This window comes from Monodelphis domestica, chromosome 6 (assembly GCF_027887165.1).
Source record: "Monodelphis domestica isolate mMonDom1 chromosome 6, mMonDom1.pri, whole genome shotgun sequence".
Lineage (NCBI taxonomy): Eukaryota > Metazoa > Chordata > Mammalia > Didelphimorphia > Didelphidae > Monodelphis > Monodelphis domestica.
The window spans coordinates 287,384,033-287,401,678 of record NC_077232.1 but is presented as its reverse complement, the minus strand read 5'-3'; the positions used below and the strand labels follow the sequence as shown (position 1 = coordinate 287,401,678).

At 35.6% G+C, this 17,646-nt stretch overlaps 1 protein-coding gene across 12 annotated transcripts in view; it reads right to left on the bottom strand.

Moving 5' to 3' along the window:
• The window catches only part of HERC3 (HECT and RLD domain containing E3 ubiquitin protein ligase 3), a 159,138-nt gene that overhangs the window by 45,920 nt on the left and 95,572 nt on the right, over positions 1-17,646 (bottom strand). For 8 of the 12 annotated variants that reach the window (XM_056803314.1, XM_001365041.4, XM_056803319.1 and 5 more), the window contains 5 exons: positions 15,771-15,934; positions 10,956-11,069; positions 4,064-4,087; positions 3,875-3,964; positions 2,961-3,131 (listed from right to left, as the gene is read on the bottom strand). In XM_056803314.1, the coding sequence (XP_056659292.1) occupies positions 2,961-3,131; positions 3,875-3,964; positions 4,064-4,087; positions 10,956-11,069; positions 15,771-15,934 (563 nt within the window). Of the gene's footprint in view, positions 1-2,960; positions 3,132-3,874; positions 3,965-4,063; positions 4,088-10,955; positions 11,070-11,643; positions 13,340-15,770; positions 15,935-17,646 lie in introns of those variants that run through there. The other 4 variants (XM_056803316.1, XM_056803317.1, XM_016422963.2 and 1 more) reach the window with 2 other exon arrangements.

The following is a 17,646-nucleotide window of genomic DNA, read 5'->3' as shown; positions in this document are numbered from 1 at the left end:
ATGGATAATTTTTATTATATTATATTTGAAGTCTTCTACAAAACCAAGGTAACCAAAATTAAAAGGAAAGCAGAGGATAGCTACATGGTTCAGTGGGTAGAATCAGGCCTAGAGACAGTAGGTCCTAGACTCAAATCTGACCTTAGCTACTTCCCAGCTGTATGGCCCCAGACAAAGTCACTTAACTCCCATTGCCTAATCCCTACATTCTTCTGCCTTAGAACTAATACAAAGTATGGATTCTAAGATGGAAGGTAAGAGCCTTAATTTTTTTTTTAAATAAAAGAAGGAAAACATAAAGCTGGTGGGAAATTTATAGCAAATATCTCTGATAAAGGTTTTATTTCTCAAATATATAGAGAATGAAGTCAAATTTGTAAAAATGTAAGTAATTTTCCAGTAGGTAAATGTTCAAAGGATATGAACAGGCAGTTTTCAGATGAAGAAATGAAAGCTATCTATAGTTAAGTCACTCTTGATGAGAGAAATACAAATTAAAACAATTTTCACACCTATCAGATTGGCCAATATGATAGAAAAGAAAAATGATAAATGTTTGGGAGCATGTGAGAAAATTGGGATACTAATGTGGAGTTGTGATCTGATCCAACCATTCTGGAGAGCAATTTGGAACAATTCCCAAAGGGCTCTAAAAGTGTGCATACTCTTTGATTCAGTAATCCCACTACTAAGTCTGTATTCTAGAGAGATTTAAAAAGGGGGAAAGAGGGAGAAAGGACCTATTTGTACTACAATATTTATTGCAGCTCTTTTTGTGGTAGTAAAGAATTAGAAATTGAAGGATTGCCCATCAATTTGGCTGAATGGCTGAATTAGGGAATGGCTGAACAAATTTTGGTATATGATTGTAATGGAATACTATTTTGCTAAAAGAAATGATAAGCAGGATGATTTAGGAAAAATCTAGAAAGACTTGTATGAACTGATGCAAAGTAAAGTGAGCAGAATCAGAAGAACATTGAACACAGTAACAGCAATATTTTTGAATAAACAACTGTGAATGACCTAGTTATTTTCAGTAATACAGTGACCCAGGCAATCCCAGAGACTCATGATTGAAAAATGCCATCTTCTTCCAGAGAAAGAACTGATGGAGTCTGAATGCAGACTAAAATATATTATTCTTCTTCCCTTTTTTGAGACCTTTTCCACAAAATGACTAATATGAAAAATTGTTTTCCATGACTTTACATGTAGAATCTGTATCATACTGTTTACAGTTTTGGAGATGGCAGGAGGGAGGGAGAAAGAGTGAATGAAAGAGAGAGAATTTAGAACTTACTAGGGGTAAAATAAGATTTGGGGTTTGGTAAGTTAAGTGACAGGAGTCTAAATCCTGTCAGGCTGGTAAAACTGCTTGAGATGGAACTTTGAGCTAAGATCTGGCTTAGGAATTCTGAGACCTGGGAGTTGGAAATTCTGTCAAGACCAACTGTTAGTCTGTCCCTGGGGCTAAGCAAGGTCCTAGAGGCTGCTTTGTTTTTTCTCTGCTGATGTTCCCTGCCCAGAGAGTGGCTAAATTTTGGCTCATGGAAATTCCTTGAACCAGAGTGGCAGTTGTGGAAAGAAGAGGAAGGTGGAAGTTTTGGGAAAAGCTGTGAAAGGACGATCTACAGTTGAGAAGATAATCTGGTTTTTGCTCCTCTGAAGTTACAGAGTTGAGCAGCCTGGCCTTGGCCTTTTCGGGCCTGAAACCACTAGGTCAAAACCTTCACTGACTAGAAGTTGAAAACCTATCTGAACAACTACAAGGAGGCAGTACTGAATATTATATAGTAATAACTGGAAATAGGCTTAAATTGTTAGAAATTGGGCAAGTTAGTAATAAGGAGACAGAGAAGGTCTGGTTTTTACTGGACAGAAGAAGATCCTGTGAGGGACCTTGAGATTGGGTGGTATGAGGTATTCATTTTTTTTAGAATCTTTACTGCTTTTACCTTTCCATTAAACCTTTTATTCCTTATAACCGTAATAAACAGAAGGTTTGTTTTTTAACTACTGTCTCCACAGTTGTGCCAGTCAAAATCCTTTGAGAAGGCCCGCTGTTTTTCCTACCCTATATCAACTTTGTTACAAAGATAAGACAACTGGCCATTCTTACTAACAAATAGATACAATCCCAAAATATCCACAACAATCTCAAAAACAATTTTTAATGTTAATAAATTGTTTTTACATGTAATTGGAAGAAAATAAAATTTTATTTTAAAAAAGGAGAACCAGCACAAGAATATTGCTGTATAAATAATCTATGAGGAAGAGAATAGCTTGGGGTCATTAAAAGCAATGTGCAATTTTCCACATCCAATATAATCCTCCTTTTTATTCCTACCCAATTCTAGGTACAGCTCAATATCAGATATATACTGATGAGATATATTTGTCAAAACGTGTATGAGGTTTAAATGATAGGCATTCTTCATCCATTTTTTTTCTGTGTCCAGTTAAACTAAATGGTTGAGTGATCTTGCATCTAATTTAGATGGCTCTGAAATGTTCTAGGATTTTAATAACATAGAACAAATTCTGTAAACCTCATCATTTACAGGGACTTGTCTTTGGACCCTTTGCTAGGCAACTTCGATGACAGTGGCTAATAACTTTGGTGAACATATGTACATTTATTATATACCTTACTTAATAACAATAAGAGAGTTGTTGAACAAATTTCTCTCTGGTGTTGTCTCATTCAAGGAATCATATGATTCTGACAAATGTAAGAGAGACACACTGTTGGCAGACTGAATCAAATATTTATACAGTTAATACTCAATAAGCACATCTTGTACTATAGACCTTTCAGTCAGTTATGTAATCTGACACAGAATAGCCCTCAGAACAACAATCAAACTACAGGAAATATATTTTTCTTAAATGTTTTACCATATGCTGTTGGGAAAACCAATAAAGTGATTAGAAAGGGTAAATCAGAATCTCACTTTCAGAGGCTTTTTCAAATCAATGTCGGAATGAATACTCAGCTCTCTTAGGGCATCCCCAACAAGGTTGCTCCTGCGAACATGAAGGACAAGGAATGGGCTTCTGGCCAGCAGAGGCTCCAATGTGAGCAGCATAAACACATTCTGCAAATTTGCTCCATTGATAGCAACCTAGAAAATGATGCCCAAAAAAAAAAACACTTTCCATAAAGAACTTCCTTGGAGAATACCTAAAAGCAGACCTTAATGGTGTTATAAGTCTTTGGTTTAGCTTTTTCTTAAAATTTTTATGGCAGTATTCTCACAATAAACAAGAATCGTTTTAGTTTGGAGTTATGCTGATCAAGGAAAACTACTAAGTGAAAAACACATGGTCTCTAATTTGAAAAAAAAGCCATTAGAACTAACTGTTAAGTCTTGAGTAACACATCTTCAATATCGTGATCGAAGAGAGCTTCAACAAATAAATATCAAATAGAAATAGAAATCTCTCCACATAGCAACTTTTATTCTTTGAAAAATATAATTCACTCTTGACTCAAATTAAAATCTGTCAGTCCTGTAACAGTATCACACAACTTATACTATGAAAACACCCACAGTGTCAGTATGCTAATATATAGAAAGATAGGAACTTGGATACTTTGTTAGTGTTAAATTATTTAAATATGTTGTGCTTGCAAATACAATTATAATAAAAGCCTCTATAATTTAACACTTCTCTTAACAAATGAAGATTTCTAAGCCTTAATCTAAGAACTATATAAAAGTAAAAATCAAAATAAAGTCCCAGTATAAAAGAATAATTTGGATGATCACTTAGTGTTGTAATAGAATTTGGCTCATGTTTTCTACTATTAGGTAAAATTACAACAGAATTTTATAGTATAAGAAGAAATTTTTCTAGGTGATACCTGCATTTGTAGTTCAGCATCTGTTTGTAACATTTTGGTCTTAGCTTGAGCATCAAAGACAAATGGATAGGAACAGAGAGTCACAGCATCCTGGAATGAAACACATTATTATTAGCAATATTTATAATATAGTGCACAGTACTCTATCAAAAAGGCAAGAAGTGGAAAAAAAAAAGAGGGATAATGTACCTGCATTATAGATGGTCTAACTTTCTGTGGAAAGAAAAATAATAAATAAAATATCATACTTGTTTTCAAAACCCTGCACTCCTCCCCCGCCAGAATGTTAATGAATGCCATATAACAAACATTATTGATTTAATCAAACTGCATATTTGGCCATGTAAATAATTCATCTAAACACTTGATGAATTCTTGATACAGGAGACTGGCATTATGAAGCTGTCCAAAGGAAAATCATAGGTATAAAAGAAACAAAAACTATTTATTTCACCAAGCTGATAACACAATCAGATACTTAAATCACTTTCAACCAATGAAATTCTATCCTTTCCAAAACTTATAGAAAAAAATTGTACCATGTATTGTGGCAAATTTATACCAGCACTTCACTTTAATTAGTAAGTAAATTTGGATGAGATAAATTAAATGGAACATGTCAACAATGGATCTAAATCTTTCTTAAGCAAAGTTTCTGCACAGAAAGAAATAATTCAGAAAACATTTTATCTTCATCAAATAAGAACACAATATAAATCCAAGGAGTCACCTTTAACACTGAAAGTTACTTCATCCCTAAGTTTTACTTAAATTCATCTGGTCATGGAATTTTACTTCTTTGGGTGTTCTTATATGACTTGTTCAAAGTCAAGAAAAGAGAAGTCAGACAGGTAGGAGGAGAACCAGTACAGAACAGTGTCATTAGAACCACAGTAACCTAAGTGGCATAGAGGCACAGAAATACTGAACCTGAAATCAAGAACAAAGTTCAAACAGTTCAAACTTACTAAATGTAAGCCTTTGCTCACCTTCAGTTACCTCTTTAGTAAAATAACTAGGCCTACTTAGCAGAATTGTTTTAAGGATAAAATGAGATAATAAATATTAATATTATAAATATAAACTTATATTTATATATGTAACAAATATATATAAATATATGTATATATTATATAATAAAATAAATGTAAATAAGTTATATTTATATATAACATAAATATAATAATAAGCATTAATAAATATAAAGTACTTTGCAATCCTAAAAGCACTATATACATGCTAGCTACTATTATTATTACTATTTATCAAAGTCACTGGTAAAAATGTAGAACAGAACAAATCCTTGATAGGTATCACTGGAGACTGTGTCCTGGTCAAGTTGGCATGGATCCATTAAGTCATTTTCTCAGGGTACAGCTGTTAAAAATTTCCAAAACTATATAACCATACTACCATCTTATCCCCAAATCCTCTACTGAAATGCAAATATGTTAAAGTTTTTCCCCTCATCTGATAGAGGGAAATCTATTAGTCAATAATAACCATGTGTTGTTTTTTTAAAAGGAGATGAGTTTCTCTGGCAGGGAATGATTTTTTTTAAATTGCATTGATACCTTATTTTTTATTCTTAATAAGAGTTCCTTTTTTCCACTCAGAATTCTCACTTCAAACAAAAAGTAAATATTTAAAACCAACTAACACAGCAAAAGAGATCTGATACAATATATAGATAGGTCTCTCTTCCACATTGTGACTTTCCCCATTGTGGTTTCAATATTATGGAGGTCAGCATAAGAAATTAATGGGAATATTTTGAGAGTTTTGCAAAAGTCATAGACAATACATGAAGGTCAACAGATTATAGACAACAAAAATGTTTAGAAATTCAGAAATGCATGTAATATATATATATATAGTATTGTATAATATCAATTATTTTATCTTTTAATATAAATATATATCTTTTTAAAAAGTAAAATAAGTGAAAAGTTGAAGTTTCAAAAAGAACACAAAAGCAGCAGATGACACCAAAGACTAAAAATGTTGAAATATCTTAAAAACTTTAGCAACTCATAAATGCATATAAGGTACTGTAAATATCCCATAAAAGATAAAGAAAATATTCACACTTGTCTGATATGAAGGGAGGGCCAAAATTTTTTATGCAGATTTTCTATATAGTGGGGAGCACCACACCCCTAACCTCTCATGATATTGGATACCTGTATATCCATATGTAATCCTATCCCCCATTCTGAGGAGATGCTCCATAAACTGATCACTGTATTTTAGTGTCATTTTTATTTACAAAATTGTCTTCACTGGGTGTGCTGTTCTGGTTCTACTTTTTCTGCTCTGCATCAATTCATGTTAACTTTCCCATGTTTCTCTAAATTATAATAATTTCTTACAGTTCAATAATATTTCATTATATTCACATATTACAAAATTGATACTGTCATTCTCTAAACAAATAAATATCCATTTTCCTCCAGTTTTTTGATAAAAAAAAAGACTATATTTAAGAACTTATTCCAACTTTCTTTGGGAGTATGTGCTGGGCCAAGGTGGAGCATAAGCAAGTAGTTCAGTAGTTTTCCTGAGATAATTCCGAACTGTTTCCCAGAATGGTTAGATCTAACTCACAGCTTCACCAAGAGTGTTTTAATGAAGAGGTGGCTAGAGAGAGGTCTGGATACAAGAGGTTCTGTGTTCAAATCTGTCCTCAGACACTTTCTAGCTATAAGATCCTAAGACAGTCACTTAACCCTAACTGCCTAGCCCTTACCACACTTTGGTCTTGGAATCCATACATATTGATTCTAAGACAGAGAAGGTAAGAATTTGCTTTCCCTGTAAGTGTATGCATTTCTTTACATATTCCTTAAAATATTCCTTCCATTTTTTTTGCTACTTTGATGGATAAAATAAAACTAGATTTGCTTAAATTTGTAATTTTTTCAGTTAGCAATTCGTTTGAAATCCATTTGTATTTGAAAATTATTGCATTTTGATTTAGCAATTCTTTTGAAAACCATTTGTTGATATCCTCTTGGATATCCAATTGGAGAATGACTCTTAATCATGTATGTATTACATCCATATAGGCATACATGTAGGTATGTGTGTTCCTTTGACTAGCTGACTTCTTTCAAGATATTTGTTATAAAGTTACATTCCTACTCCCCACTCTCTCAGCTTTGCCAACAGTTTCTTTTCTTATTCAAGTTAATTTGTATCTTCAAATCACTTTTACTCCTAGTGTGGTTGGTTATCAAATCTCTCCTTTATAATTCTGAAATGTACCTCCTTCTGGCCTTATTTATAACTTTTAGGATGTGACTTCATATTATAATCATTTATTCTTTTGGAGATTTTCATAGATAGTGCACAAATGATATTCTAAAATAATTTCCCACCAAACTGTTTTCCAGTTTTCCCACCAATTCTTGCTAAAAAGGAAGTCTTTCTCCCAGTAGTTTATATCCCTTGACTTTTTGTGTTTTGTTTGCTCCTAGGTCACACTTATCAGCCTACTCCATCACTAATTTTTCCATTTTTAACAGTATCAAATAGATTTTATGATTATTTTTAAATTTTAATTTTTTTTAATTTTGGAATTTAGCAATGCAAAGTCCTTTTCGTACTTGCTTCCCTTTACTTTATTTCCCTAAAGGTTCAAGACATTATGTTGTTCCAAAAAGTTTCTTCTTGTTTTCATCTTTCTTTATCTTTGGTAGTTATAATGGCATAACATTGACCCTAACTCTATAAATTAACTTAGGTAATATATTAGCCATCTTAAAAAATTGGTTCAGTCCAACTATGGTAGTTCTACTACAGTCTCTGTAAGACCAGTCTAGTTCCCCATCTCCAACTCTGCATGAGGCAAAAGAAGCTATTCCCATGATGGGTGGTACATGGTTCCCTGGTTATCTAAGGAAGAAGTCTCAACCTCACTTCTGGTCATAGTGACACCAACCAGATTAATATGTAATTGAGAAATGTTTAACAATATAAATAAAAATACAATACAACATGGATAACTCAATGTGCTGTTTCTATTTGAGTCTGTCACAACTATATATAAGTGAGAGGAGCTGTCCCTGCATGAACCAGTATTATATCCCGGTTGAGTATCTTTTCCACACTATTTCTAAAAAAATCTCCTACTGCTGATTGTTAGATGGACTATTAAAGTCTCATTTTCTCATGAACCACCAGATTGGCTTGTCAGATCAAACCTACCATGAACCATAAATATCTCTCTAATTATTCAAGCTTTCCTTTATTTCCGTAGGGAATGTTTTTGTCTATTTTACATATATTCTGATTGAGTCATGATAGTTTAGAAGTCAAGAAAGGTACGGCAGCTAGATAGCACAGAGGGTAGAGTCCCAGACCTAGAGTCGAGAGGACCCAGGTTCAAATTTGACCTCAGATATTTCCTAGTTGTGTGACCCTGGGCCAGTCACTTAACCCAATTGCCTAGCCTTTGTTGCTCTTCTCTTAGAAATGATAATAAGGGTGCATCTGGGTGGCTCAGTGGATTGAGAGCCAAGCCCAGAGATGGGAGGTCCTGGGTTCAAATTTGACCTCAGGCACTCCCTAGCTGTGTGACCTTGGGCAAGTCACTTGACCCCCTTATCACCACTCTTCTGCCTTAGAACCAATACACAATAGTGATTCTAAGACAGAAGGTATGGGTTAAAAAAGAAAGAAAGAAAGAAAGAATACTAAAGCTGAAGGGCTTAAATTAAGAGTAGGAAGATGAACTTTAGTGTAATCTCTCTACAAGAGGATGTGATAATTAAGTGAAGGCAAAAAGTATTTAAGTGCCTACTATAAACCAGATTCTATGCTAAGAGCTGAGGCTACAAAGACCAGTATTCAGCCCCTCATCATCTCTCTTCTGAACTTGTTGATAATATTTTGAACTATTTCAACAATTTCCATCTTCCTTCCTTCAACTCAATCTTTTTAGCTTCTGCACTTGTTCTTCTTCAGTCCCTCCTCTATTTGCCAAATCCCTCTATTTGCCAAAATAGCCATCCCAAAGCACCTTTTAACTAGGTCACTCCTCTACTCAAGGGCCTTATTTGACTTTTTAAAAAAATCTTTTCCTTCCATCTTAGAATTAATACTCTGTACTGGTTGTGGAAAGGAAAACTAAAGTAAGTTCTGGACTTTCTGTCACTGAGTTGGAACCAACAGCAGTTGGAGTGTTAGAGAGAAGATATGGACAAGACTGACAGTTGGTGGGGGAAGGGGCAACTGGGAGTGGCTGTTGGTCTAGTGACTCTGTCTCTCTTCCTGGCCCTGGAACTGGAAGGAGGATCTCTCCCTGTCTCTGGATAGAAGTGCCTCTATTCCTGAATTTCCCAACTGTGTGCTCTACCTGGATCCCTGTGATTGTGTTCATCAGACAAAAGGACTTAAGGGAAGCAGTTTGGACTGTAAGGCTGGCATTTAGGTGCGTCAACCAGAAGAGACAGGCCCAACCAGCTCTGAAAGTCAGAACTTTCTTCCTCTTGCTGTCTACTGCTAAGACTGAACTTAAGAAAACTAGCACAGATTAGCATAGACAGGAATAACAGAAACTTTCCACCAACCTGTGAGGCCTGGCCTCAGCACAAAAGCTGAGAGACTGAAACCTCATCTAGGGAAATCCCTCTTCCCTCTTCCCTGATACTTCCCCAATCCAAACTTGTAATTAAAATTTATCTTTATTTGAATATCACAGTCAGATAAGAGGACTAACATTCAGGGGACAGAGGGAGCTGAACCTCAGGACCATTCTTGAATAGCCATTCAATTATAAATGGTCCTTAATGGACCCCCCTGGGCGACTAAGTCTGGGGGGGGAGGCTTGTCCCTCAGGAGGGTCTGTGCTTACCTACTCTGGGGTATCTTCCACATTAATCCTATAGAAAAGACTATCAGGCTATCATAGGTGGCCCATTTCTTGGGAACCCATTTTTTTCAATTTTTTTTCAATAATAGCCTCTCAGCAGGGGGCATCTCTCCTTTTACCTCAACAGCAGCCCTATTCCCTCTTTCCCTTCAACTCTGTATTCCCTGTTACAAAACCTTCCATATCCATATCTTCATCTTCTTCAATCCCCAACACCATTTTCCCTATAAATATTACATGGTACTAAGGCAGAAGATTGGTTAGGGTTGGGAAATTAGGGTTAAGTGGCTTGCCCAGGGTCATAGTGTCTGAGGACACATTTGAACCTAGGACTTGCTGTCTCTGAGTCCAACTCTCTGACCACTAAGCCACCTAGCTGCCTGTCTTTTGTTGAGTTTTAAGATAAAATCTATACTCTTTTCCCTGGCATCTGCTAATAAGGTGCTTCTTTATGTTCATGACAAAGCAGAATTACTTGCTGTTTCCCAATCATATCATTCAGTCTCCCAAGAGTATAATGCCTTTGCCCAGGGGTGCTGCTCTTGCTCAGAAATTCCTTCCTTCTCATTTCTCCTTAAACTTACCAGCTTCATTCATAGGTCAGATCATATGCTACCACATATGAGAAGCTTTGCTAATTCTACCAGGTATCAATTCCCTCTTGCTCCTCAAATGATCATGTACTTACTTATCTTTGTAAAAGCTACACCTCCCCCCCCCCCAAAGGGGGAGCTCCTCAAGGAAAAACATTTGTTCTGTTTTTTACTTGAACGTGTTAGGCCCTTAATAAATACTTCCTAGATTGGATTGGTTGGGTCATAATGGTCATATTTCTCCCATAAAATGTTTGGTTTCCTTTGGGCTGGAGAGGGAGAAAATTCTTTCATTATGAAGCAAGTACACTGCAGTATTTCTCCAAATGAATGTCTTTTAGCATTTCACCAATAGAAAAGGCTCTCGTGCTTTCATACATACTATAGCAATAACTCTATTTCATATGCTTTTCATATTTCAGAGGGTTTTTAATTTCCAAGAAGGTAAGAAGTACACAAAAAAATCACAAGTGACATATCTGAATTACATCTTGCCACAATCAAAAATAGAAAATAGTCTTTTTCCTTTAAATGGCTACATGACACAGGGGTTCAAAATGAAAGAATAGGGAAGACATTGCTTTAATAAGATGCACCTTATATAAATCCTTACCATTCCTGCTTGATGCAAGAACCACATGAGATAGTCTTCCTGAATATCAACGAGATGGGAAATTTCAGGTATGTAAAACTTATCATATTCCACATGTTTCACTTTCTGGTTTACCTGAGAGATGGAATAACAAAAACAAATGCAAGAGACCATAACTCTATTACTATCAGAGAATCTTTATTACTAACAACAACAACAACAATAATAATAATAATAAAAAAAAGGAAGATCAAAAGAATTCTTAAAACACATTAAAAAGCTACAGAAATACTTTGGAACATTCCTTCTCGGAGCAGTAAAAAGGCTGATAGCAGCAGGAACCTGCTGGTAAATTTTTAAGGCACATAACATACCTTTAAGTTTAATCGGAATCATTAACATGCTCTAAATCTAGGAAATCAATAGATCAAGCTCTGATTTGTGGCATTTACCAATTTCTGGGGTAAAAATGATATGTTGGAAATTTAACAATCAGTTCCTGTAGGCTGGTCTAAGCTGTTTCCCACATACTGTAGGATTACAGATACATGACACTGGATTCATTGAATGTAACCAAAATTCTTTACCTCCAGACAGAGCCAGTGAAATGTCCAAGGTCCAAATGTGGAATCAAAGGGCCCTCCAAAAGCAATGAACTCAGACAACAATATGTCAACAGAGAAGCAGAGAACAAACAGCTTAATCATGTAGAGCTATTTAAAGACATGGGGTAGTCGGACAATTAACATTTACTAAGTGTGAGAACATTTTGTTGCTAACTTAGAGGGAAAACTGAGCCTACACATGGTTGGCAACAGTGGAACAGAAAAGGAGTGGGCAGCATTCAGATTTGGTATACAGTACCACATTTACTCATCTGGGCCAGAATACTCACAAACATCAGAATTGGTTTGATGAAAATGATGGGGAAATTTTCAAAAGGTACTAAATAAAAACAAGAATTCTATAGGGTTTACCAGCAGGATAGTTCATCTATCTCTTAAGAAAGTAGTATTTAAATCCTCCAAAAGTAAAGTGCAAATGAAGCTTACTAGAAAGATGAAGGATTCATGGCTCAGTAAGAAGGCAAGTGATATTCAATTTTAAACTGACAGTAACAATCTAATGAATTTCTATGATGCCCCAAAGGCTATTTATGTGTCAAAGGCCTATGACACATCTCAACTACTCAGTTCTGAGGGAGCCACACTGGTCAGTGATAAGGACATGATCCTGGAAATTAATATTTCCAAGTGTTCTCAACTGACCATCATCAATCAGTGCTAAACTAGTCATTGACCATAATCCTCAGGTTGAAGTCAAGCCCTCTCCAGGCAAACTTCTACTGAAGAAGAGGTTTTGAATGCCTTTAGGCTCCTCTCATTTAGCAAAACACCTGCTGATTCCATCCCAGTGAAAGTTACAAGGCAGGGGATTCACTGCTCATACAAAAGTAAACTAAAATCTTCTGGGTTATACGACGAGGTTATCCCTCAGGAAATTAAGGATGCCTCCAATGTCCACTTCTATAAAGAAAGAAAAAACGGGCGGTCCTGTGACAATCAGAAGGGGATAAGGAAAGGGTCTCTCTCTTAGTCATTCCTGGCAACCTCCTTACTAGGGTCATCCTTAATAGGCTGAGCTGGAAGATGGTCATTGACCCAAGAGCCACTGTGGCTTCAGAAATGGTTAAGGAATGGTTAATATTATTTTGCTACCTGACAACTCCAGGAGAAATCTCAGGAATGGTACAGAGGTCTGTACACAATGTTTATTGATCTGACCAAGGCCTTTGATACTGTCAGTCATGAGGTTTTGTGAAAGATCAAGGAACAATTTGATTATCTGAGGTCACCACAGTATTGTATGCCAACTCCATGATGGCATATTTGCATTAGTTCTGGATAACGGATAATGCTCTAAAGCTTTCCCAGTCACCAATGGAGCAAAGCAGGCTATATGCTTAATCCCATGCTATTTAGCATGATGTTCTCAGAAATGCTTTCAGATGCCTTCAGTGAGGATGAAAATGGCATCAAGGTCAGCTACCACACTGATGGCAAATTATTTAACTTTGAAAAGGCTGCACACTAAGACTAAAGTGGAGGGAGAATTAGTGCATGACTTTAATTTGCAAATGATTGTGCACTCAATGCAGTCTCTGAGACTGAAATACAAAAGAGATTGATTCTCTGCCACTTGTGCTAATTTTGGTCTGACAATACCAAAAAAAAAAAAGATTCTCCATCAGCTTGCACCATGCCATCCATATGTGAAACCAGTGGATAGAATAAATGGAGAAATTTTCAACAAGTGGACAAATTCACTTACCTTGCCAGTATATTTTCTATAGATGATGAGATTGATATATGCATTGCCAGAACTAGCTCAGTTTTGGGGAGTCTCTGAAGGGAAGTATGGGAGAGAAGAGATATTAGGCTGCCTACCAAAGTGAAGGTCAACAGAGTCATTGTGCTCACTTCATTGTAGCATGCTTCTAAAATGTGTGTGTGTTATATGTTCTGAAGATTCTGAAGATCCTTTGGCAAGATTAGGTACAGGGCACTGAGGTCCCTTCTCAAGCTGAACTGCCAAGAATTCAAACTCTACTGCAGAGAATGCAACTCTGGTGGGCTGCCATGCTGTCAACTGTCAAACAAACATTTGGCTAAAAGAATATTTTACAGAGAACTCATACAAGGCAACTATTCACATAAAGGTCAGGAGAAGTGAAACAAAGACACTCTTAAGGGTCGCTTTGAATAACTTGGAGACACTGGAACAGAACTGTTCAGCATGGTCACTGACCATGCTGGGCACCATGAACAAAGCGGAACTGCAGTAGCTCAAAAGAAACACAATATGTGCAAATTTAGAGATATGATCTATGGTAGAGCCTTACCAAGTTTGTACTGGTCTGATCAGTCACAGTCAGACACACTGTACACTGACCCAGACATAGTGATATTATTTTGGTCTTCTTTCAATACAGACACTAGCCAACCAAATAAGTGCAACGTATTTGCCAGGCACTGGGCTAATTGTTGTGGATATAAATGAAGACAAAAGACAATGACTGCTCTGAAAGAGCTTAAAATCCAATTAGGAATAAAAAAATTATAGAAATGAAATAGAAATGGGTCTTTTTGACTAGAAATTATAGAAAGATTATCCTTAAGGAGCCCTGTATTCATCAAACAATGCAGATTGAACAAGAAAGTAGTAAACACTGTGCAACATATCGTCGTATTTTGGAAAAACTTCATAACCAATACTAGATACCAACAGCACAAAATCTTGCTTCCAGAATTATTCTTCAGAAATTCACTGTCTTTGACAAACTAACAGACAATAAAACTTCCTATTTCAAGTGCAGACTGTGAAATAGGTTTGAGAATTGAACAAATTATACTAGAACCAGAAGGCTATCACAGATAAAACTGTTGCTTTTAATTACCAAGCTATAATCTTGATACTAAAAACTTGATAATAATATTCTAATAGATCATACAAAGCCCAAAATTCAAAATCTCTAAACTGTGTGGAATGAAAAGTTTCCAAAATAAAAAGATCTAGAAGAAACTGAAAGCATGTAGTAATAAGATAAGGATATGTCACCATCCTGTCTGATACTGGTATTGTCCTAAAGATCTTTTCAGTGGGCTTATAGAAAATGAGTTTATATTCCAGTCCTTTTATCCATTTCCAAAATGTTGTCATCCCCCCCCCCCAATATGTTCACTGTCTATAGAAAATCAGTAGATAGAGCACTAGTTTTGGAGCTAGGAGGACCTGGGTTTAAATCTGGCCTCAAATATTTCCTAAGGTTCAGATCTGGCCTCAGATATTTCCTAGTTGTGTGACTTTGGGCAAATCACTTAACTCCTACTTAACACCCATTGTCCTGCCCTTGCCCTTCTGTCTCAAGAGAAGGGTTTGAAAAAAAAGAACTTTAATTCTAAAAGAATGACAGGATAACAATTTTTCCAAGACTACAAAACTGAAAAAGATAAGAACAAGATAATAATCATATTAGTAACTGACATTTAAATAGTGATATAAGCTTCCAAAATACTTTATGTATCTTGGTACATATTTCATAGGAATGTTGTGAGGCTCAAATAAGATAATTATGACCTTTACAAACTTTATAGCATATATCAATTATTATTACCCCATTTTTTTTCTTCACAACAACTCTGTTAAGTAGATATAATAGCTATTATTATTCCCAATTTAGAGAAAAGGAAATTGAAGCTGAGGGAGATCAAGTTACTGGTCATATAGCTAGTAATATACAAAATAGGATTTTTATCCCGTCTCCTCATTTCTAAACCAATACTCTATCCACTTTCATTGAGGATCCTTTTGATTTCACACGTGGATCTTGATCATTTTATAAGTACTCTCCACTATGATATGGCAGCTAGATGTTGTTGTTGATAAGAGTGCTGGGCTAGAGTCAGGAAGTCTTATCTTCCTGAGTTCAAATGTAGCTGCAGACACTAGCTGTGTGATTCTGGACAAATCATTTAAACCTGCTTGCCTCAGTTTCCTTATCTGTAAAATGAGTTGGAGAAGGAAATGGCAAACCACTCCAGTATCTTTGCCAAGAAACATCTTTGCCATCCCACCAAAAAAGTCAAGAAGAGTCAGACCACAAATGAAAACAAGTGAACAAAATCCAGTGTAAACCAGTTTCAGTTACATTCAAGCAACTCAGTGGTGTGTACCTGTCATCACTCTTTACTATTATTCAGTGAAGAGCCCAATTTCTGTGATGGCAGAACCCCTACTCACTCACTCTCCAGCAAGGTAGGTCCACTTCATACTTACCTTATGCAGTTTTTCCAATAGCTTGAGTGCTGCCGTGATATAACTGCTAAACAGAACAGGAATCAACAGTGTTTTTCTTCCAGTCAGGAGATAAACTACTGCACTTTTATAAAGGTCTACTAGCTTCAAGAAATATCTTGGGCACACCTGACACCACCAGTTATCTTTAAAGAAAAAATAAAAAAACAATAGTAATCCTTTAACTAAATATCAAGTATTCATGCATCCTATGAGTTTAGAAGATGTTGTCCCAGCAAAATAACTGTTACTGAATCAAAACTAGATTCAGAATCACAAAAATCATAGAATTTTTGAGTCAGAAGAAACTTGAGAGGTCACTTGGCCCAATTTGACAGAAAGCACTGGGTCTTTTTAGAAAACTACCAGTATGCACTCATTGGAGTATTTGAATTTTAGAAATTAATACAAACATCTGAAATGTCTACTAGATTCCTCAAAAACAAGAGTAACCCTCTCATAAAGCAGATATTTCCTACAAAAAAATGATACTTGGAAGATGCTCACAGAAGGAAATTCATTTTCTTTATAGTTTATACCTCCTCCAACACCTTAACTACTTTGGGTCTTTGCTAGAAGACTAATTGCCCAAAAGAATTCTCCAAAGGCAACTTTTTCCTTGTTTACCTCATTGTAAGGTAAAACATCAGAACAAAAAAGGTTGTTACTTGAACTTCCTGCCAATAACAACCCATCTTGCTAAAAGGGGGCTCTGCTTTAAAAATTCTACTTTATCAAACTTTAGCACAGGACTGAATTTCTGACTGCAACTTTCCCTCCTCCAATCACCTTGTACGGAGCAACTTGGAAGTACAGAAACCAAGTTTGTAGGATTTATGACTGCAGTGAAGTCTTTTAGTTCCCTAAATATATACTAGAACATTTCTAATGTTTTCATTGTTGCTACTATTATTCCTTCTTCAAAAGGAGTTACAATCTTTGCCCTCTATATCCTTAATGTTTTCTTTTTATGCAATTATTGAACTTCAGAAATATCAAAGCTCATCTAAAGCACAGAAGGAATAATTAATACTTTTAAAGTGATTAATACTTAATAAAATAAAGTGATGACTACTATAAAGTAATTATATAAGTAATTAACATGTAAAAATAATGAAAGAGGAGACTTTCTGCTTTTTTATTAAAAATTTTTAAAATCCTTACCTTCCATCTTAGAATCATTACTGTGTATTAGTTCTAAGGTAGAAGAAGTGGTCAGGGTTAAGCAATGGTAGTTAAGTGACTTGCCCAATGTCACACAGCTGGGAAGTGTCTGAGGCCACATTTGAACAGAGGATCTCCCATTTCTAGGCCTGGCTCTCAATCTACTGAGTTACCCAGCTGCCCCCCTTTCTGCATTTTATTAAAAATCAATCAAATGGCTTGTAAGCTCCAGCAGGAGGAAGGGAAGAGGGGAGGGAAAGAACATGAATCATCTAACCTTGGAAAAATGCTTAAAAAATTTAAAAAAAATCAATCAAATGCTATTCCTATGAGAGACACTCTCCAAATCACTGAGGAAGAGAATCATGTCAAAGTATCCACAGCCTACATTTTGGTTAGTCCGTTCTTTCATGGGAACTTCTATGTTAGAGAAATGGCTAAATTACTCCCACTGCCTAAAATTAGGTGGGGGGAAAAAGTCACATAGACTGCACTCAACTTTCGGGAGCATGATTTATTACCAGCTCATGAAAAATAAAATTTTATAAATACTCCCAAACCAAGAAACAAACTTCTAAAGTTATTTAAAACAGCTTCTAAATGAATCCTCAAATTACTCTGCTTGTGGATGAGTAAATGCCTTACACAAAGCATGACTCAAAAATCAGCTAAAATAAGACATGCAAGATAGCAG